This window comes from Pongo pygmaeus, chromosome 19, assembly GCF_028885625.2.
Source record: "Pongo pygmaeus isolate AG05252 chromosome 19, NHGRI_mPonPyg2-v2.0_pri, whole genome shotgun sequence".
Classification (NCBI taxonomy): domain Eukaryota; kingdom Metazoa; phylum Chordata; class Mammalia; order Primates; family Hominidae; genus Pongo; species Pongo pygmaeus.
The window spans coordinates 90,987,327-91,009,983 of record NC_072392.2 but is presented as its reverse complement, the minus strand read 5'-3'; the positions used below and the strand labels follow the sequence as shown (position 1 = coordinate 91,009,983).

At 44.7% G+C, this 22,657-nt stretch overlaps 1 protein-coding gene and 1 non-coding gene across 10 annotated transcripts in view; both read left to right on the top strand.

Moving 5' to 3' along the window:
• The window catches only part of SLC39A11 (solute carrier family 39 member 11), a 569,718-nt gene that overhangs the window by 391,321 nt on the left and 155,740 nt on the right, over window positions 1-22,657 (top strand). The window contains exon 8 of one of the 9 annotated variants that reach the window (XM_054459879.2): window positions 6,812-7,377. The exons of the other annotated variants lie outside the window; for them this stretch is intronic. Coding sequence (XP_054315854.2) covers window positions 6,812-7,020 — 209 coding nt within the window. The 3' untranslated portion in view covers window positions 7,021-7,377. Of the gene's footprint in view, window positions 1-6,811; window positions 7,378-22,657 lie in introns of those variants that run through there. 9 annotated transcript variants of the gene reach the window in all.
• On the top strand, window positions 6,245-6,381 carry LOC129018510 (small Cajal body-specific RNA 24). The gene has a single exon (XR_008495330.1). It is a non-coding gene; the product is annotated as a small Cajal body-specific RNA 24 (non-coding RNA).

The following is a 22,657-nucleotide window of genomic DNA, read 5'->3' as shown; positions in this document are numbered from 1 at the left end:
GGGCAACAGGGCCCTGAGTCTGGCCTGCAAAACCATTCTTCCCTCCTAGGCCTCCAGGCCTAGGATGGAAGGGGCTTCCACAAAGGTCTCTGAAATGCCTTTGAGGCATTTTCCCTATTGTCTTGGCTATTAACATTCGGCCCCTCTTTACTTATGTATATTTCTGCAGCTGGCTTGAACTTTTCCCTAGAAAATGGGTTTCTCTTTTCTACTGCATGGTCAGGCTGCAAAGTTTCTAAACTTTTTGCTCTGCTTCCCTTTTAAATATAAGTTCCAGTTTCAGATCATCGTTTTGCTCACACATATGACCATATGCTGTCGGAAGCAGCCAGGCCACATCTTTAATGCCTTGCTGCTTAGAAATTTCTTCTGCCAGGTACTCTAATTTATCACTCTCAAGTTCACAGTTCCACAGGTCACTAGAGCAGGGGCCCAGTGTCACCAGTCTCTTTGCTCAGGCATAGCAAGTGACCTTTACTCCAATTCCCAAAAAGTTCCTCCATCTAAGACCACTTTAGCCTGGACTTCATTGTCCATATCACTATCAGCATTTTGGTCACAAAAATTTAAAAAGTCTCTAGGAAGTTCCCAACTTTCCCTCATCTTCCTGTCTTCCTTTGAGCCCTTCAAACTGTTCCAACCTCTGCCTGTTACCCAGTTCCAAAGTCACGTCCACATTTTCAGGTATCTTTATAGTAATGTCCCCACTCCCGGTACCAATTTACTGTATTAGTCCATTCTCGCATTGCTATAAAGAACTACCTGAGACTGGGTAATTATAAAGAAAAGAGATTTAATTGGCTTACAGTTCTGCAGGCTGTACAGGTAGCATGGCTGGGGAAGCCTCAGGAAACCTTCAGTCATGGAAGAAGGCAAAAGGGTAAGCAGGCATGTCTTCACATGGTGGAGCAGGAGAGAGAGAGAGTGAAGGGGAAGGTGCTACACACTTTTAAACAACGATATTTCATGAGAACATATTCACTGTCATGACAACAGCAAGGGGGAAGTCCACCCTATGATCCAGTCACCTTCCACCAGGCCCCTCCTCCAACACTGGGTATTACAGTTTGACATGAGATTTGGGTGGGCACCCAAATCCAAACCATATCACTGGCTTATGTATAAAAGGGAATTTTATGTTTTTTTGTGCTTTTATTTTAAATTGAATGCAACTTTGGCATCGAAAACATTTTTCTGAATATGGAGACTTGGTGTTTTTCTCTTTCTTTCTCACCTAGAATCCCATCTATTCATTACCAAGTTCAAGGATCTGCACTTGGTTGCTCTCTACAGGTTTCCAGTTAGCTGCAAGAAACAGCACTGTATTTTTCAAAGCACTAGAAAATTCTGTGGTCAGTCCAGAGAGACAAAACATAGCGCCAGTGTGGCAAGAAGTGGAGCTAATGCAGCATTAATGATCCTGGATGTTTCTGCACTTCCTTATTAGAATTTACCATTCACCTCTAAGCTTCAGCTCTGCAATGCCCCCTATTTGGGATTATTGAGCAATGTTTAATGGGAAAGAAAAGATGTCTGTTCTCCAGCCAGTGACTCTGAGTAATGATATAAGGTGTTGGTGATCTCAGAACTGAAATGGAGCTTATGAAACTACTTTGTGGCTTGGAGGGAGGAGAGTGGATGGATGGCTTGGACGGGGTTGTTTTAGGAACATATGCAGCGTGGGAACATCTCTCTGTCTGTGAATTTGTGCCACTTTAAAGACTGCAGGGTTTGTGCCTGGCTGCTGTTGCCAGATGAGTTTAGAGAGATTGATGCACAGAACCAATGTCTGGAAAGCCCACTGAAGGAGTTGGAAGAAACAGGCTACTGAGACAGTTTATTTCAGAGCCTGCTACTTGGATATTTACCCTAAATACTTGGATACCTGCTACTAGGATATTTACCCTAAAATCTGGCTCCTGACACTTTGGGTGAGAGAGATGGGGGTAAGAAGACTCATGCCTCAAGGTCAAAGTTGGGTGACCTAGAAGGACTTCTCTTTAACCCTGATTGCAACGAAAGTGGTTTTCTTCAACAGAAAGAGTCTTCATGGTATTTGTTGATTTTTCTTCCATTTTGTCTTGGGGCAGGCACTGAGTTCAACACTTTTGGACTCACCTCTTCCTACCTTGTCCCAGCTTTTCCTTTGTGTGTGTTTCAGGCATTTGAAAGTTTAGGTCCAGGCACAGTGGCTCATGCCTATAATCCCAGCACTTTGGGAGGCTGAGGTAAGAGGATTGCTTGAGCTCAGGAGTTTGAGACCAGCCAGGGCAACTGATCTCGCCTCTATAAGAACAGGGCAAGACCTTGCCTCAACAAAAAATAAAAAAATTAGCTGGGTATAGTGGTGTGTGCCTGTGGTCCCAGCTACTTGGGAGGCTGAGGTGAGAGGATTGCTTGAGCCCAGGAGGTTGAAGCTGCAGTGAGCTATGATCGTGCCACTGCACTCCAGCCTGGGTGACAGAGCAAAAAAGAAAAGAAAAAAAAATTTTAGGGTTGGAAGTGTTTGCCACTTATTTCCTTTGTCTCCTGTCCCCTTTCCCTGTTTCAACCTCGAATCACCGTTCTCTCCCTGGTGAGAATGCCTGACCAGGGGCACAGAGTGTGGTGAGCAACACTTTCCAGGAAACAAGTTACTCTGAAAATTGACACCTGTTTCTCTCAGTTGTTGTGCACTGGCCACGTGAAGCTGAGGGCATAGGCCCTCCAGACCTGCCCCTAATATTTGCAGAGCTGGGAGCAAAAGTACAAATGGAGTCTTACATGTCATATGTCTAAAAAATTTTAAGTCATGAGTCAAATTAACAGATTGCATTTAGATAGATCTCTCTCTCTCTCTCTCTCTCTATATATATATATATATAGAGAGAGAGAGAGAATATATATAGTATGTGTGTGTATATATATAGTATGTGTGTATAGTATGTGTATAGTATATATATAGTATATGTGCATATAATGTGTAGTACATATATGAGTATTCTTTTTCATATTGTCTCCTACTCTGACAAAGACATCTTCATAGGGACCTGGGAAACCAGGTTCAAATTTTCAGCCTCCCTGGAGTTTTGTTGGATGTGGCGGCCCAAGGAGAAATGGCCCCAGCCAGTCCCATTCTCTTCCTGTCTCCAGCTGCAACTTGCACATCAGGAGACCTGCTTGCCAGAAGGTGGACCTGCTTGGACCCTCAGTGTACACCAATGGCTTGGTCTCCCAAAGGGGAATGGACCCAGGGAAGAGGACTATGCAGGCCCTGTCAGTGGAGTGGGAATTCCACTACTTTGGATGGAGAATTCCAGAGTGCTAGGTATCCAGAGTGTGGTCACATCCCATGACCTGTGATCCTTGCCTCATGAGAAGGGGCCCATCTGTGAGGCCTGGCCTCGGAGTCCCTTTTGCCTCAGTCTGAGGGAGATACTGAGTTTCTCAGGTGAAAACATCACCAGGACTGTCCTTCTTGAGTTGAACTTGATCTTTTAAATTCATTCCTTTGAGTTGTACTTAGCTAAAACGTGGATATCCCTATACATTATATTGTTTTGACCTCTAACACTGTGCTGTGTGTATGTCTTTTCAGATTTTTTTTCCACAAAAAATCTGTTCAAATTCCCCTCCACCAACTTTTTCTTTTTTCATGACAGAGTCTCACTCTGTTGCCCAGGCTGGAGTACAGTGGTACGATCTTGGCTCACTGCAACCTCCGCCTCCTGAGTTCAATTGGTTCTTGTGCCTCAGACTCCTGAGTAGCTGGGACTACAGGTGTGCGTCACCATGCCCAGCTAATTTTTTTGTATTTTTAATAGAGATGGAGTTTCACCATGTTGGCGAAGCTGGTCTCGAACTTCTGACCTCAGGTGATCCACCCTCCTCAGTCTCCCAAAGTGCTGAGATTACAGGCGTGAGCCACTGTGCCTGGCCCAGATTTCCCCTTTTTATAAGGACATTGGTAATAATGGACTAGAAGCCCACCCTACTGCATGATGATCTCATTCTAATGTAACTAATTATACCTGCAAACCACCCAATTTCCAAAAACCTCACATTCTGAGTTATTGGGAGTTGGGACATCTACATATTAATTTGGAGGAGAGACCATTCAATCTGCAACACCCTCCATCCTGGGAAGTTTAGGCAGAGGATATTTTACCTGCAAAACAAAACAAAACAAAACAAAAAAACACCTTATAATACGGCAGACGTTTATTTTTATCCAGTTTCTTATCAAGATGAGGATAACTCTTTATAACTATCCTAAAGTAAAGTCTTCCTCCTCCCCTCCAAGGCCCTGCTATTCTGTCATTCACCTGCCATCACCCTAGTAACCCAGGAAGTGCTTGGGGAACCCTGTGCTCTGACTTGCCGGGAGGCATCTGTACCCCCATCCACATGTTTCTCCTCCCTTTCCTCCTCTGTCCCCCAGTCTCTGCCCCATTCTTTTCACCTGACCGGCTTCTGCCCACCTGTTAGCACCCAGCTCCAGGGCATCTTTATGGGGAACATTTCTCATCCCACCCCATGCCTGCATAGCGTCCATTGTTTGCCTTTCCTTGTGTCCCCAGCACTCTGGCTCCCCCAACACTGTACCCCCAACCCTGTTCCATAATGACTTTTCCCTGACAAGAGCATGGGCTCTTTGGGGACAGAGTCTTGCTGAGCTCCGCAATCCCATTGTAGGATGTGCCATGTAATAGATCCGCGGTGGCAGGAGAGAGAGTGTGCTCCTGTTGAAGGGAGGTTGTGAGGGTGCTCTGAGCGGCAAAGGCTCAGCAAAGGAGAGAGGAGAGGCGCAAGGAAAATCAGGGAGGGACCGGGGAGGCCTTAAAGATGATCTTGTTTCACTTTGCTTAAGACAGCTACAAATGTATTCTTGAGGATGGGTCATCGCAAGAACTTAAAGCAGGGCTCCACATGACCCTGGGGGCACAACAAAATTCAGTTGTTTGGAAGACAGTTTCAACATCCGGAGGGGAAAATAGTCAAAGATCATTTTCCCACGGGCAATTTCTCCCATACCTACCTTTTCTAGCAGGCAATGGTACCACTTTTATTACAATTGTCCGTAGGTCACATCACCCAAGACAATAGTCAGTGACCTTCCCTCTTAGTGTAAACTGAGGGAGATCACAGAAGTCACTTGTTTTCTGGCTTTGGCATGCTTGTTGTCAATGGGAAGGAAGCCTGTGTGCCTGTGCTGATGTCTCACCTGCCTTCCCTAGAGCCCTGTCCCCTTAAGAATGTGCAGAGGCCCAGAGGGAACACAGGGCCTAGCGTGAATTGACAGGCTTGAGTTTGGGGACGGCACAGAGGAGCATGGGTGGTGTGAGCCTCTTAACACGGAGAGGGAGTCATTGTCTCTGGGCTCTCCTTTGGAGCTGACCACTGTCTAGCTTCATTTCCTTTAGCCAGTTTCTGATTTGAGAATAATTTGTCTTCTGCAAAATGGAAATAATAACTTCTGTGCCACCTACTTCCCAAGATGGTTTGGGATCAACCAAGAGGCCACTGGAAAAGCCTAAAATGCATTCAGTGTACTGTTGAATTGTTCATATGATTGTTATTGTCATAGGCTGTTCTTCGGGCTTCTAGAAGTTCAGAATCCCAGAGGGGCGAGGCAGAGAGTGGCTCACCTTCACTCGCTCTTAGTGTTATTTTTGTTCCTGCCTGAAGTAGAGAAGGACTTTGCATGGTTCCCTGATGAGCGGAGAGGTGGGATTGGCCATCTGCCCCCTTTCCTTTCATATTAGTTTCTTAGGGCTTATGGAACAAATGGCCACAAACTGGGTGGCCTGAAGAACAGAAGTTGATTCTCACACAGTTCTGGAGGCCAGGAGTCTGACATCAAGGTGGCCACAGGGCTGCTTCCTTCTGAGGGCTCTGAGAAAAAGATCTGTTCCAGGGCTGTCTCCTTGGTTTGCAGATGGCTTCTTCTCCCTCTGTCTCTTGACGTCATCTTCTCTTTATGTATGTCCGATTCTGTGCTCAAATTTCTCCTTTTTATAAGGACACTTTTAATATTGGATTAAGGGCCCACCCTACTCCATTATGATCTCATTCTAACTTAACTAATTATATCTGCAAACCACACAATTTCCAAATAAGTTCACATTCTGAGTTATTACGAGTTGGGATGTTCACATATTAATTTGTGGGAGAGACAGTTCAATTTATGACACCCTCCATCCAGGGAAGACTAGGCAGAGGATATTTTACCTGCTTTAAAAGAAAAACAAACCTTATAATAGGGCAGACATTTATTTTTATCCAGTTTCTTCTCAAGGTGAAGATAACTCTTTGTAAATGTCCTAAAGTCATGTAGAATGTAGTAGCTTTCTGTTCACACTTTACAAATAAAAAGGATGGATCATTCTACAACTGACATTAAAAAAACTTATAATATGATTATAAGCCAAATATAATCTAATTAATTGCTCAGATGAGTATACTGGTGAGATGACAATCTGTAGTTGACATGAGCTTTGGAGGGACAGGTAATTTCTGGGATGATTGAGTCACTAAATCAAAGGATCTCAACAGACTAGAATTCCTGTTAGCTCAAACAAGGTGAAATGAGTAGACACAGGGACCTAAGTAGAGTCCAGAAATGAGGTCCCCCAAAGAAATGATAAAAGTATATTCAGAAGTGGGAAAAAGAACATGGGTTTTAAATCAATAGGCTTAATCTTTCATTCAGCCATATATTGATTCAAGAAATAGTCACTGCTTACCTCCTACCTGCAAGGTGGGAGGTAGCCTGTGAGTCTAAGCCATCCTTGTGAAGTCATTCCTCTTGGAACAAGCTACTTATCTGCAGGTGCTTGTCCACACCTGGAGGAGTGCACCCTCCAGATACCTCTCCAGGTGTCCAAGGAGCTACAAGATAGAAGAGACTGCCACACCCTGGGGCTTTCAGACAAGAACCTCAGCAGGCTGGACTGGAAACTAAGCCATGGGAGCAGTGGCTTGACCTTTCGGGTCAAGATGATTGGACCTTTCAGGCTGGACAAAAGAAGACACAGGTGATATAAACTGCTTTATGTCTTGAAAGGACCCCTGATATGGTTTGGCTGTGTCCCCACCCAGATCTCATCTTGAATTGTAGTTCCCATAATCCTCATGTGTCGTGGGAGGGACTTGGTGGGAGACAATTGAATCATGGGGGTGATTACCCTCATGCTGCTGTTCTCATAATAGTGTGTGAGTTCTCATGAGATCTGATAGTTTTATAAGGGGCTTTTCCCTCTTTGCTCGGCATGTCTCTCTCCTGCCACCATATGAAGAAGGACGTGTTTGCTTCACCTTCTGCCATGATTGTAAGTTTCCTGAGGCCTCCCCAGCTGTGTGAAACTGTGAATCAATTAAACCTCTTTTTAAAATAAATTAGCCAGTCTTGGATATGTCTTTATTAGCTGCGTGAGAATGGAATAATACAGACCACCATGGGGACAAGAGTTTGTGTTTATCCTATGTTTACTCCCAGGCTGGAAATAGGACCCAGGAGTGGAAGGTAAAGGGAAATAGATGCTAACACAGTCTAAGGAATACATTTTTCACAATTAGAACTGTGTAAAGATGAAATACTTTGTTCGTCTTGGGAGTTAGTGATGTTGTCATAGCCATCATCCATTGAGCGCTTCCCGTGGGTGTACCTGCTATGGTTTGGATGTGGGTTGTTTGGCTCTGCCAAATCTCACTGAAGTTTCATTGTTGGAGATGGGGCCTGGTGGGAGGTGCTTGGGTCATGAGGGTAGATCCCTCATGAATGCCTTGGTGCCATTCTCCTGGGAGCAAGTTCTCACTCTTAGTTCCAGCAAGAATTGGTTGTTGAAAAGACCTTACACCACCACCTCCTCCTCCTCCCCCTTCTTTTCCTTCCCTCTCTCCCTTCCTCCCTTCCTCCCTTCTTTCCTTCCTTCCTTCCTTCCTCTCTCTCTCTCTCTCATGCTTCCTCTCTTGCCATTGACCTCTGCACATGCCAGTTCCCCTTTGCCTTCCACCATGAGTAGAAGCTTCCTGAGGCCCTCATCAGAAGCGCATGTTGACACCATGCTTCTTGTACAGGCGTCAGAACCATTGGCCAAATAAATCTCTTTTCTTTATAAGTTACTCAGCCTCGGGTATTCCTTTATATCAACACGAATGGACTCAGACACAACCTGTTCTTATTTGACACTTTCTAGGGAAAGAGGCCCTAGGATTTGCCATAGCAAACCATTACTGCATCTAATATCAAGCACCCTGGAAGTCAGAAAATAATTATGATCAAGCTGGCTATTTTATTTCCCAGATCACAGAGTCTGGAAGAAACTATTTGCATACGTATTAATGGATTAGAAGTAAATTTTACTTTTGAAAAAAGAACTCTGTTCTTTATCTCTCTCCCATTAAGCTTGGGCCTGGGCTGTGGTGTATGAAATCCAGTCTCCAATACCAGGAAATGATTATTTATTTGAATGCTTCCCTAAAACCCATTAAGTGCTCTGGAGTGTTAGTTTGGGATGACAGATTTCGTAGCTCGGCTACGGACACCTGGGAGAGCTTGGGTTTGTTGTGTTTCATATGAGCCTTTCTCTGTGCATGGCCAGCTCTGAGTGAGGGGATTAGGAGCCTCCAGCCGTGGTTGACAGACACCTCTGCAAATCTGGATCACCCTCTCTGTTAGCCTGGAACGTGTTCTATGACCCTGTTGCTTTCTGTAATATGTTGGCTTTGTGCTTGGAGATAACTTGCAAATGTTCGTCAAGCAGTTGTGCCACAACTTTTCAAATGTTTTGTTTCTAATTAAGAAAGGGAATTGGATGTGCTCTTGCCTGGCTAATTTTTTTTTTTCCCTGGCAGGGGAATGAGGGTGGGAAGAAAGAGCAAAAGAAACAGCCAAGAGATTAGAAAAACAACAACAACAGAACTCTCTGATTCACCAGTGATCAAAGCTGTGTCTGGAAATTCATTGCTGTTACAGCATCCTGTTCTCCCCAACCTGTAGGGATTCCTAAGTTCAAGTCCCATCTGAAGAATATAGTCACGGAGCTGAAAGGACACTCTACAACTGGGCAACCACCTTCAGGAACTTTCCTCAGCCTACAGAAATAAGGACAGATGATTTAGAATGAAGCACATAGGACTTTGAAAACCAAGTTCAACTCTCCATAATGGATTCTGGCTTCTGAGTTAGGATAAGGGATTGGCTGCATGTACAGAACATCTGAAACAATGTTATCTTTTCTCATTTAAAGAAAAGCTAGAGACAGGCATTCCAGCACAGGTACAACAACAACAAAACACTTTTAGGGACATCAGTCTTTTTTTGAGACACAGTTTTACTCTGTTGCTCAGGCTGGAGTGCAATGGCCCAATCTTGGCTCACTGCAACCTCCACCTCCCAGGTTCAAGCGATTCTCCTGCCTCAGTCTCCCAAGTAGCTGGAACTACAGGTGGCCGCCACCACATCTGGCTAATTTTTGTATTTTTAGTAGAGGCAGCGTTTCGCCACATTGGCCAGACTGGTCTCAAACTCCTGACCTCAAGTGATCTGCCTGCCTTGGTCTCCCAAAGTGCTGGGATTATAGGTGTGAGCCACCACACCTGGCCCTAGGACCTAAGTCTTTTTTTTGAGACAGAGTTTGGTCTTGTTGCCCAGGCTGGAGTGCAGTGGCATGATCTCAGCTCACTGCAACCTCCACCTCCTGGGTTCAAGTGATTCTCCTGTCTCAGCCTCCCAAGTAGCTGGGATTACAGGCACCTGCCACCATGACCTGCTAATTTTGTATTTTTAGTAGAGACGGGGTTTCTCCATATTGGTCAGGCCGGTCTCGAACTCCTGACCTTGTGATCCACGCGCCTCAGACTCCCAAAGTGCTGGGATTACAGGCGTGAGCCACCACTCCCAGCCTCTCCTGCATTCTTTCTGGAGCTTTCCAAGTCTGTAGGGTGAAATCATAACAGCTTGATTTTCTCACATCAGTGTCTTCCTAACCTGTTCTGTTGGCTCTCCCTTCCCTTCCCCTGGGTGATTCCATAGACAGCTACATTTTCCTGTAAGTTTTAGGTACTGATGAGCAGATTCATTGTCATATGCAATCCCGATGGACCAGTCTTAATAGAACTTCAGCATCTCCTTGAGTAGAGCATTCTTTCCTTCCGCCAGTAACTCCTGGGCTGCTTTAGCCTTGGCAGCCTGCAGTGGGCAAGATGTGGGTGGTTTGCCCCTTCCTTAGTTTTTTACCCCCTACCCTGCTTGCCTTGCCAATTCCTTAGGATTGAAGGAAGAAAGAAGTGAAGGATTGTGTTTGGGTGATGAGTGACAAAAGGCCTTCCCTAAAGGTTATAGTTATAATTTAGTGTTGGTGTCCTTGAAGTAGCAGATTCTCAAGTGTGGACCGTTGTTCTCATGGGCTCTTTAGAGCCTCTTCATGGAAATATACACAGGGCTAGGCAGGGTGCATTGTGGATGACTCTTGGGGTCCCCCCAGCCCCAGGTGGTCCTCTCTGCACAGATTCTGTTAGAATCAGTTTGTCCTTGCAGGCTGATCTCTCAGGGGTTAACCTTTATAGCTTGTTTGTATGTAGTCACCTTCCAAAATGTCACCTTGGCCCTTTGCCTCTGGAAACGCAGGCTGCTTCCAGGGCAGCCGCCTCTCCTCTAATGGCCACTGGAGTTCTCTCAGGCACCTTCTCACCTCGGGACTATTCCACAATGTGTTCAGAGCCCAGTTCTCCAGAGGAGCATGCCAAACTCTGCAAGCATGTCTCTTGCAGTGGCCCTCATTTGACCTGAGTATAGAGGAACTCCTCCATCCTCAGGGTGAGCTCTGACAGCTCTCCAAGGCCATTCTTGGTATGGTCGTCCTTGTCTCTCCACCTTCCATGGGACCACTGGGGCCCGAGGGCACCATTTGGGAGGAACTACTCCTTATCCAGTTCTGCAAGAGGGTCAGGTACTTCTCAGTAGAGCAACACTGTCCTGTAGAACTTTCTGCGGTAATAGAAATACTCAATATCTGCATGGTCCAGTATGGTAGCCATGAATCCCCTGGGGGCTTTTGAGCCCTTGAAAGGTGGCTGCTATGACTGAGCATCTGGTGTGTAATCTTGTTTAATTAATTTAAGTGTAAAAAGCCACATGTGGCTACTGTATTAGACATGCCATGTTGTTCTAGAATGTAGAATGAGAGGGTAATGTCAGCAGTTTTTCTCAGCAACAGTTCTGAGACCAGATAAGTCCCATTATATATCTTGCTCAGCTCTCTCAAGAAAACTGTTCTTATGGCCTCCTAACCCTTCAATGAGTAGCGCTGTCAGTGTCACGTTTTAAATGTTGTTCACAAAAGCACTCTTACGGAGGTAGACTTTAGCCTTCATTAGTGGAATATGCAGGTCCTTCTCTGCCACCTCCCTCTGCCCCGTCCTGCCTTAACTAAAGGCATTTTACTCTTTTGAGGGTAATATTTGAAGTCTTAGCTCCTGGCATACTTTTTGACCACCTGGTGAAAAGCTCATTGCTTTCCTGGCAGAAGTGCCCCTGGCAGTGCTATGATGGGCTTTTGGCTGAGAGGCAGAGTGGTCAACTTCTGCTTTTCTCTCCGGAGAACGCTTGGTAGATTGGATGCTGCCAAGAGTTCCACAGCATTCTGATGATAACATCCATGATTATAGAGGAGGATAGAACTAGTTCCAGGGTCTGATCCATGAATGTATTTGCCCTTAGTTCAGGCTCAGCTTGATAAAGAACCATGCTATTTTACCAGGTTAATCAAGTACAGTCTAAGGTAGCAGGAAATTAATATTATGCTTTAGAATGTGCGGTAGCTCTGTTTATTCTAATTAGAGAAAATGGATGTCTTAATTAGACAAAAATATCGAAATTTTTAGAGGACTTTAAACAAATTTGGTTTTATTACTTCAAAATACAAATTAAAGTCTGACAATGGGGACCAGAAAAGAGTTCTCCATCCATTAGGGTTTGTTGGTTGTGAGCAACAGATGTCATCTCTGGCCAGCTAAAGCATATGAAGAAGTTTTTCAAAAGTATAAGGAGTAACTCAAAGAATCTGAGGAAAAGCTAGTCTTTGGAAGACCAATAGCAAGGCATCCCAAAACCTGCAATAATAGATTGGAGCTATGGGCAGTCTCTTCAAAGAGCTGACGTCAGAATGACTCAGGAACAACCATTTTCTGCCCCTGTGTCATTCAGCTCAGCTTTCAATTCTGGAAGAGAAAATCGGATTGGGAGAATCCAGAACAGGTTGTGGAGGCCAACACTAAGGGGCGGGGAGGAGCTTGTTCAAAGTCCCATTGGACTGCATAGGATGGAGGTAGGGAATTTCTCAAAGAAAAGCAGGATACTATCACCAAAAGAAGCAGTAAGGGTGCTGAGCGTATGAAAACTAAACCCCCCCAAGCACAATGCCTTCTTAAATGACATCGAAATATTTATACACAAGAGGGAGTTACAAGAACAAACTTGCTATTTATTTGTCATTGTAGTTTTCATCCATATATCATAGAATGTTAAAGTTCACCATAAAAAGACGACTTTGGAAATTATTCAGTTTACCCTAATATGTGCACTTTTCAAATCAAGAAACTGGAAGTCTTGTCCAAGGCTGGGTAATAGCAGAGGTGGGACCAGAAGCAGATGTTTTGACTGTGATATGAGGCCCCATTGCTATTCCATTCTGCCTTGCTCATCAAGAATTACTTTTAAGTTGCTTAAAGGCACATTATCTTCTTGTGTGGCTAACCATTTCTTTTGCAATCTGAATGATGCAATTAAATTGCTTAGACATCTTTGTTATACATTGCATCCAACTCTAGACTCCAGATTCTAAATCATTCAAATGTACCTTAATTTTTATTGTTGCTCTGATTTCAAATAGAAACCAAAATGTCTAGGATACGGCAGTGATGATTCTTAAACCTGACCCTGGGAGAAAATCTACTAAATAATAAAGTTTGCCAGCCCATCAGGTTGACTGCCCAGATGCTTGTCTTCCCTCCGAAAGGACCTCTGGTTACACTAACATGACCTTGGGGAGCAGCTTTCTCTCCAAGCATAATAGTATTTTATTTTTTCTTATTTTTCTGGCCAGAGAAAATATAATATCATTTATACTAAGGCCAAGTTTTTGTGGGGTAGACAAAAAGACAGTTTATTTAGTGATTCACTAAGTTCGTTGGTAGAAATAACTCTCTCCAAAGTCTTGTATTGTTACACAGCTTTGCTGATAGAATTTTTATTGTGGATGCAATTTCATCACTTTATGAATATAAGGCTTTGCTTTAGATTCACTATTTTTATGGCAAAGTTACATTCTCATCTAATAGCATCTGTTACATTCATTGCACTAAGCTAGTTGAGTATAAAAGACATTGGTGATGTGGTCCCCTTATCATCTGGTCAGTAGTAGGAGGATTAAGAGCGGAGAAATCATGTGTCTGGTTGAAAGGGAAGAAAGAGAATATTTTTATTAAATAAAAAACAAAGCCAACAAACTTTTCCCAAGTGGACAAAGAATTTTAGAATTTGGATGAACCTGAAAGATAATATAGTTCACCTCTTTGTTGTAAGAGGAAATTGAAGCTCACAGAAAGTGTGACTCCTCAAAGATCACACCACTGATAGTAGAACAGGGAGAAGAAGAAGGACTAAGCTATGCATTTTAGGTACAGCATCTCAGTTACTGCATCTCTGACAGGCAAAGATGCCCAGCCTCTCCCTTCTGAGATCCAGGTGGATTTCTGATTAGGTAGAATTTTTACCCTGGAAAACTGTTTTTCCACAAAGCTTTAAAATTATAAACAGTGATTGCCATGGCCTGAATGTTTGTGCCCCCAAAATACCCAGTTTCCAGTGTGATGGTTAGGAGGTGGGGCTGTCAGGAGGTAATTAGGTCATAATGGTTGGGCCCTAGAGACTGGATTAGTGCCCTTAAAAGAGAGGCCTCATAGAGTTGCCTGACCCTTTCTACCATGTGAGGATGCAGCAAGAAGTTGGCAGTCTGCCACTCAGAAAATGGACCCTCCCAGACAATGAATCTGCTGGTGCCATGATTTTGGACTTCCCAACCTCAAGAACTGTGAGAAACAAACAATTGTTGTGTATAAGCTGCTCAGGTATTTTGTTATAGCAGTCTAAACAATTTTTTTTTTGCTTTTATTCAAATCAAATTTTAACATATATACAGTAAAACAAATCTTAAATATACAACTTAAAGAATTTTTATGGGCCAGGCATGGTGGCCCACGCCTGTAATCCCAGCATTTTGGGAGGCCAAGGCAGGCAGATCACCTGAGGTCAAGACCAGGCTGGTTTGAGACCAGCCCTGCCAACATGGTGAAACTCTGTCTCTACTAAAAATACAAAAATAAGCCGACGTAGTGGTGTGCACCTATAATCCCAGCTACTCAATAGGCTGAGGCAGGAGAATCGCTTGAAACTGGGAGGTGGAGATTGTAGTGAGCCAAGATCATGCCACTGCACTCCAGCCTGGGCAAGAGTGAGACTTTGTCTTAAAAAAAAAAAAGAATTTTTACATATGTATATCCCATATAACCACTACTGAGATCATGATCCAAAACACCCTAGCAACTCAGAAGCATTCCTGATAGCTCTTCCTAAGCAGTAATTTCCTCTAAGAGATAATTAGTATTCTAATTCTTTTTACCATAGATAGGTTCCGCCTGCTCTGGAATATCATTTAAATGGAATCATACTGCACATTCTGTTCTGTAGCCAGCTTCTTTTGCTTAATGTGACATCTCTGAGGTTTGTCTCTGTGCATTGCAGTAGTTGATTACATGTTTTTTACTATGCAGTATTCTGTTGTATTTATATGCTACTATTTGTCCATTCTTCTGTGAATGGATGCTTGGGTGTTTCCAGTTTGGGCTATTAGGAGAAAAACCACAATGAGTGTTTTGTATTTGTGTTTTGATGGACACACATTCATTTTTCTTGTATATGTACCTAGCGGTAGAATTGTTGGGTCATAGGATAAGCATGTGTTTAGCTTTAATAGGTAAACCAGTAAGTACTATTTGAGAATTGGGGAAAGATATTTTCTTAAGAGAGTGTTCAAGTATTATTATTACTAGTGTTTTCTTCATTTTCTTTCTTTGTTTTTGTTTTCATTTTTGTTTTTGTTTTTGAGACAGAGTCTCATTCTTTCACCCAGGCTGGAGTGCAGTGGCATAATCTCAGTTTATTGAAACCTCTGCCTCCTGGGTTCAAACAATTCTCCTGCCTCAGCCTCCCAAGTAGCTGGGATTACAGGTGCCCACCACCACGCCTGGCTAATTTTTGTATTTTTAGTAGAGACGGGGTTTCTTCATGTTGGCCAGGCTGGTCTCGAACTCCTGACTTCAAGTGATCTGCCCACCTCAGCCTCCTAAAGTGCTGGGATTACAGGTGTGAGCCACCATGCCCATACTCTTCGTTTTCAATTAAACAAACAAACAAAACCTGAGGCTTGGGATAGTTAAGCAGACCTTGTTTAAATGTAGCAGATTTTAACACATGCATTTCTGCTGCTTCCTAAAATACCATTAAAATGAAAGTAAGAGTCTCTGTCTTTTGGACATACCATTTTAATGCCATACTATCACTCCAAGATGTGATGAGTGATGAGAGGTCCTCAGATATTTGAACCATGGATGCAGAAATGGACAAAGAGTAGAGAAAGATGGAGTCCAAGTGATTGCAAAAGGGAAGCCACTAAGAAGCAAGCTGAAATGTCCTGCATAAATCCTAGGAAGTGTCTAGATCCTGAGGCTCCAAACTTGGAGTAGAGATGGGATCGCAAACAGGATGGTTGGTTGTGATCTGTATCAGGAATCCTTAGAGCTCATCCCACACCAAACAACAGAGCAATTGCCACTCCTGTACCACGGCAGGAGAAAAGTTTGTTATCCAGATAAATGAACCAAGAGAGGTATCTGGAGAAAGTGAATCCCAGGAGAAGGTGGGCCTGAGAGGGCAGAAAGAAAAGAAAAGGAGAAGAGAAGAGAAGAGAAAAGAGAAAAGAAAAGAAAAGAAAGAAAGGAGAGGGAGGGAGGGAGGGAGGAAGGAAGGAAGGAAGGAAGATGATCTAAGCCAAAATTGGGAGTAGTGAAACCAAGATTATGTCCTCCAGGGAAGAGAGGAAAAGACTGCTGGACTCTGCTGTAGGATCTTAGAGAAATAATCTCCAAACTGTAACCACCCAACATGTTCTTCTTGCCCACTGCACAGATAAACCCAATCCACTGAGATAATGTTGTTTCAATAGAGAAAGAGTTTAATTAACACAAGACCAGCCAAGTGGAAAGAGAGGACAGTTTATTACTCAAATCAGCCTCCCTCAGAAGTTAAAGGCTAGGATTTTTATGGATAATTTGTTGGGCAGGGGGCTTGGGAATGCATGCTGCTGATTGGTTGGGGATGAAATCATAGAGGTGTGGAAGAGTCCCCATGTGCTGAGTCCGACTCTGGGTGGGAGCCACAGGACAGGATGGCTTAGAAATCACAGATCCAGGTGAGGTCAGTCAGTTGCCAGAATGCAAAAGTCTGAAAAACATCTCAAAAGACCAATCTTAGGTTCTACAATAGTGATGTATAGTGTTATCTATAGGAGCAATTGCAGAAATCACAAATCTTGTGACCTCTGGCCACACGACTCCTGAGCAGTAAGGGATTATAGAAAAACAAGCTAGTGGACATTCGCTGGCTGTCATTTAGCTATACCTACATTTTAGCAGAATTCAGGCCCCTCCCGTAATCCTAATCTTGTAGCCTGCACTTAGTCTTACAAAGCCGGTTTCAGTCCCTGAACAGGAAGGGGATCAGTTTTAGGGAGGGACTATTATCATCCTTGCTTTAAAGTTAAACTATAAACTAAATTCCTTGCCTTCACCTAAGAATGAGTGAGGGCAGCCCACCTGCAGGGCTAGAAGCCAAGATGGAGTCTGCCATGTCAAGCTTCTCTTCCTGTCATATTCTTTGCAAAGGCAGTTTCAAAACATTGATATTTGGAGGTCCACCTACCAAAAAGATGACTTGAGGCCCAATCCCCCTAGATGGTAGTTCGCCACCCAACAGGCCTCTTCTATGCATATGAGCCTCTGGTCCATTTCTTAATGCTTTGCAATTAAATATGACCAGTGATAAGAGAAACTCCTGTTTTCCCAACAGTCACACACAGAACTTATGGCCAAAAAGATGTGGGTATTTTTTTTTTCCTGTAACAACCAATTCTCCAGTTTTCTGAGAGCACCAATTTGGTGCCTTACAATTTAACTCAATTCTGACAGTATCCACCTGGAGATCGTGTCAGATCCCACAGGCTAAGGGCTCAGATCCCTTACTTCAGATGCTAAACACCAGTCTAGGTTGTCAGCTGGGCTTCTGACCATCTGGCTGTAGATCAGGGGTTCCCACGACCCCCTCGTCGGATTCAGTTATTTCCTAGAATGGCTCACAGAACTCAGGAAAACCATCTACTTGCAAAATTACCACTTTATCATAAAAGGATACAACTCAGGAACAGCCAGATGGAAGAGATGCATTGAGCAGTTATAGGGAAAGAGGCATGGAGCTTCCATTTCCTCTCCAGGCCCACTGCCCTTCCAAGCACCTCCGTGTGTTCACCAACCTGGAAACTCATCAGATCTTCTTGTTGAGTTTTTAGACGGCTTGATATCCAGCCTCCTTCCAATCCCCTCCAGGAGGTCAGTGGGTGGGGTTGATAGTTCTAGCCTTCTAATCACTTGGTCTTTCTGGTGACCGTGACCAGCCCACCCTGAGACTATCTAGGGGCCTACCTTAAGTCAGTCACCTTATTAGCATAAATTCAGGTGTGAACAAAAGGGGCTCATTATGAATAAACAAAGACACTCCTATTCCTCAGTTAATTCCAGGAGTTTGAGAAGCTCTGTGCCGCCAAACACAAAGACAAAATATGTTTTGTATTATACCACAACTGGATAGCTCTAATTCTTTAGACTTTTGAGGCATGCCTTCGGTATGAAAGATAAAGACCGAAAAACTAATTTGGAGATAACAGAAACAATGCAGAGATCACAAGGAAACATAAAACAAAAGCAACAATGAAAATGATGAATATCCTCGGAGGGAGAAGAGGATGCTATCAATAATGAAAAGGCACAATCAGATTAAGAAGGAGCTCTTGGAAATCAAAAACAAGATAGCTAGAATAAAACAGTAGAAGGATGAAAAGATGAAGTTGATGAAATCTCTTAAAAATAGAATAAAAGACATGTAGTTGCAAAATGTGAGAAAAGAAGGTAAGGAAATGAGAATATGAATCCAGTAGGTTCTACTGGTGACTGGTCAGCGTTCCAGAAAGAAAGAGAAAATGGAGCTTAAACACAAAAGTGAGGCTGAGCATGGTGGCTCACGCCTGTAATCCCAGCACTTTGGGAGGCCAAGGCGGGCGGATCACCTGAGGTCAGGAGTTCGAGACCAGCCTGGCCAACATGGCGCAACCCCGTCTCTACTAAAAATACAGTAATTAGCCTGGCATGGTGATGGGCGCCTGTAATCCCAGCTACTAAGGAGGCTGAGGCAGGAGAATCACTTGAACTCGGGAGGCGGAGGTTGCAGTGAGCCAAGATTGCGCCACTCTACTCCAGTCTGGGTGACAGAGAGGGACTCGGTCTCAAAAAAAAGTGCAACAGTGATACAATAAAAACTTTCCCAAACTGAAGTACCTGAATTTTCAAGACTGGGAAGGCCCTCTAAGTGCCAGCCCACTATATAAAAAAGGGACCGTTGCCAAGATACATCTGCATGAAATTGTAGAGTGCTATCGTTAGAGCTTCCAGAAAGGGGGAAATAGTTTGGCAGAAGTGCTTCAAAGGTCTCCCCAGCAGTAGAACAAGGCTTTTAAGTTCCCAAGTTTCAAGCTTTCAAAGTTCTGAGGAAAAATAATATTAAACCTAGAATTTTCTATACTCACATTCACTCGATGACTGATAGAATAAAGATGTTTTCAGACTTGTACCCTTCCTTAGGAAGCAGTTGAAGATTGGCTAGGAAAAGTAGGGGCTGAGGGGGCGGCCAGGATAAACCAAGAAAGAAGATAACAAGATCCTGTAAACACCCTTCTGCCTTCACTAGTCCAAAAGGATCTCTGATTATAACTGGAACAGGTCTCTCTTCGTTTCCCAGCTTTAAAGTCAGGTTGGTTGCAAATTAACTGTAAGCCGCCAGGTGCGGTGGCTCACACCTGTAATCCCAGTAATTTTAGGAGGCCAAGGCAGATGGATAGCATGAGGTCAGGAGATTGAGACCAGCCTGGCCAACCTGGCAAAATCCTGTCTCTACTACAATACAAAAAAAAATTAGCTGGGCGTGGTGGCAGGTGCCTGTAGTCCAAGGTACTTAGGAGACTGAGGCAGGAGAATCCCTTGAACCCAGGAGGCGGAGGTTGCAGTGAGCCAGGATCGCCCCACTACACTCCAGTCTGGGTAACAGAGCAAGACTCCATCTCAGAAAAAAATAAAGAAAAAAAAAATTAACTCTGAGCCACATCTCCTGGCTGTCACTGTTTGCACTCAGGAGGACCTCACAGCTGGTCTGACATTCCTGACGAGAATTGATTAGGTAATATACAAATCCAAGCCCGTGGATGGAAGGAAGCAGAAACTTAAGGCTGTGTCTCACTGATCCAGGGCAGGAAGGAGCGCCACCAGGCCTCCCGCACTCCTGAGTATAAATCTGCCTTGGCAGCACATCTGGCCACAGAAGATCGGGCACTGTAGGTGGCCAGTTCCACATGCTAAGTGCAAAGTCTGCTGATTGAACAAATGGTGTCTCCTGCAGCCCAAGTTCACCCATCAATCTCCCTCACGCTTAGCCTCCCGAGAGCCCTGGGATACCTTCCAAGCAGGGGCAGTTGTCGAGAGTAGGCAAGCTTGAGCTACTGTTCCTCCTGCCTGGAGGTGGGAGGCTGGAGGCTTGTTCAACAATTCCATCAAGATTACATAGGGTGGAGGTTGGGGATTTCTCCATGAAAAGCAGGATGCTGTCACCAAAAGAAGAAGGCAGAGATCCAGAGCCCCCACCCCCACCAACCCACATGCCTCTTTAAATAGTACCAAAATATTTACACACACAGAAGGGCGGTATAAGAACAGACCTGGTATTTATTTATCCTTACAATTTTTCATCCATGTGTCATCGAATCGTCACATTCAGTGATGAAGGGGACTTGGGAGATTATTATTATTTGTGAGACAGAGTCTTGCTCTGTCACCAGCCTGGAGTGCAGTGGCGTGATCTCGGCTCACTGCAACATCCGCCTCCCGGGTTCAAGTGATTCTCCTGCCTCAGCCCCCCGAATGGGATTAAAGATGCCTGCCACCACGCCTGGCTAATTTTTGTATTGTTAGTAGAGACGGGGTTTCACCATGTTAGCCAGGATGGTCTCGATCTCCTGACCTCGTGACCCGCCCGCCTCAGCCTCCCTGAGTGCTGGGATTACAGGTGTGAACCACTGCACACAGCTGGGAGATTATTTAGTTTACCCCAATGTGCCCACTTTACAGATCAAGACACTGGATGACTGGTCTGAGGTGCCTCAGCTACGTCATGGCAGAGACAGGACCAGAAACGGGTTTCTTGACTGCAGTCTGAGGCCCCTCCCACTATACCACTCTGCCTTACTCATCAACAAATGCTTGTATGTTGCTTGAAAGCACATGGTCTTCTTGCATGGTTAACCTTTCCTTTTATAATCTTACAGGAACAATTAAATTGCTTAGGTATCTTTGTAATAGATCATATCTAACCCTCGACTTTAGATTCTAAATTATCAACATACTCTCTACTTGGGTGGGGAGTGAGAGGGAAGAGGGATGTGTGCTCCCAACAAGGGTTTCTATCCTCCTCTGGCTGTGTGCTACCTGAGCTTTCTACGATATTGACCACTGGGCAGAGCTCCCTGTGGGATGCCGGGGAGATAATAGTGGTTCCAGATTCCTAGGACTTTGCATTCAAATGGAGACTTGGAATAAAAATGCATCAAGATAGTGTTTATATCCTGGCTAACACGGCGAAATCCCGTCTCTACTAAAAATACAAAAAAATTAACCAGGCGTGGTGGCAGGCGCCTGTAGCCCCAGCTACTCGGGAGGCTGAGGCAGGAGAATAGCATGAACCCAGGAGGCGGAGCTTGCAGTGAGCCGAGATCACGCCACTGCACTCCAGCCTGAGCGACAGAGCTAGACTCCAACACCCCCCCGCAAAAAAAGATAGTGTTTACAAAGAAACACAGAAACAGGTTTAACAGCTCTGGCATAAATGTAGGGTATTCATGTGTAAGAGTTTGTCTTGTGTGGAAAGTTGGTAAGAATGGGGTATGACTGATGAGGGCTAATAGGAAAGCATCTGACCTGAAAGCAAGAATACCTGAATTCTGCCCTCACCTGGATGCACCTGCTTCCCTTCAAGGCCATGGAGGGAGAGTTAGGCCTAGGGGATGAAGGGAGACTAGTCCTTTATTCTGCCGAATACTGATCAAGGGGGTCTGCTGTGTGCCACACGTGAGATGCAAGTCAGAGAAAGCAAATGTGATCTGCCCTCCAGGAGCTGAGAACCTGGCTGGAGCAGAGTCATCTCTCAGTGGGACTATTTTGAAGCAGTTGAAAGGAGAACCCTGGAAGGAGCCTCTCTTTGGGGGCTTTAAATCCTTCACGCCATGAGGGAAGAGGCATGCTATAACCATGTAGAGCTCAATGGTCCACACAGCCTTCCCCCACTTTCCCTGGGGTAACCTGTTTGAGCCTCAGGCAGCTCCTTTGTACCTCATGCGTGTGGCATTTCATGCCTAAAGCAGGTGGTGCAGATTCTGGGGAAGGTTTGCGTTTGTGTGCTGTTTATGTAGAGACAGGGACACAGCTGGCAGAGTCTGCCTTTGGGGTCATTTACTAAGCCCCTGGCTGGCCACAGGCTGGATGAAGTGTGTGGCCCTATGGCAGCACCACGGGCCCAGCAGTCGGTAAGCATTTCCCGGCAGCGCCAGAAGGATGGGGCTGCACTGGAGATTCACAACAAGGGCAGGAGGTGAGGGGGCCCAGGTGCCTCAGAGGTGCGCATCCATGGGTTTAAAGCAGCGCACTGAGGATTGAGATTTAATCTTCTATTTGGGAAACCAAATCCTGTCTTTCTATTCTACAAACAAGAAAGCAGGACGTTCCGTTTTTGTCTGATGGAAAGGACGGTGGGTTTAACAGGGCCAAGAATCACAAGGCTGCATGCTTGCCCTTGAAGGTCCGATAGGACAGGCCAGCCGGCCTGTCTCCAGCAGGCAGAGGGACTCCATGGACGTTTCCAGCCTGAGGGTGGCTCCCAGTCTTGTGTGATGGGGACTTTCCATAGTTTTGACACATTCCCTGGGCTCTGCAGAGAAATAAAACCAGCTGACAGATAGGGGCAGCCTCTTTTTGTCTCCTGGCTTCCTCGAGGGCACCTACAAAGACCTACTGGTTTATAGTGAGTGGCTCTCTACTGTCCAGCAACTACAAATGGCTTTTCCAGCCCCTATTCCCCACCACGCCCCATACACATGCCTCCCTTAGCATTGCGTTCCCTCCCTTCCCTTCCCCACTCAAATTAATCCATGTGATTTTCTTTTCTTTTCTTTTTTTTGAGGTGGAGTTTCAC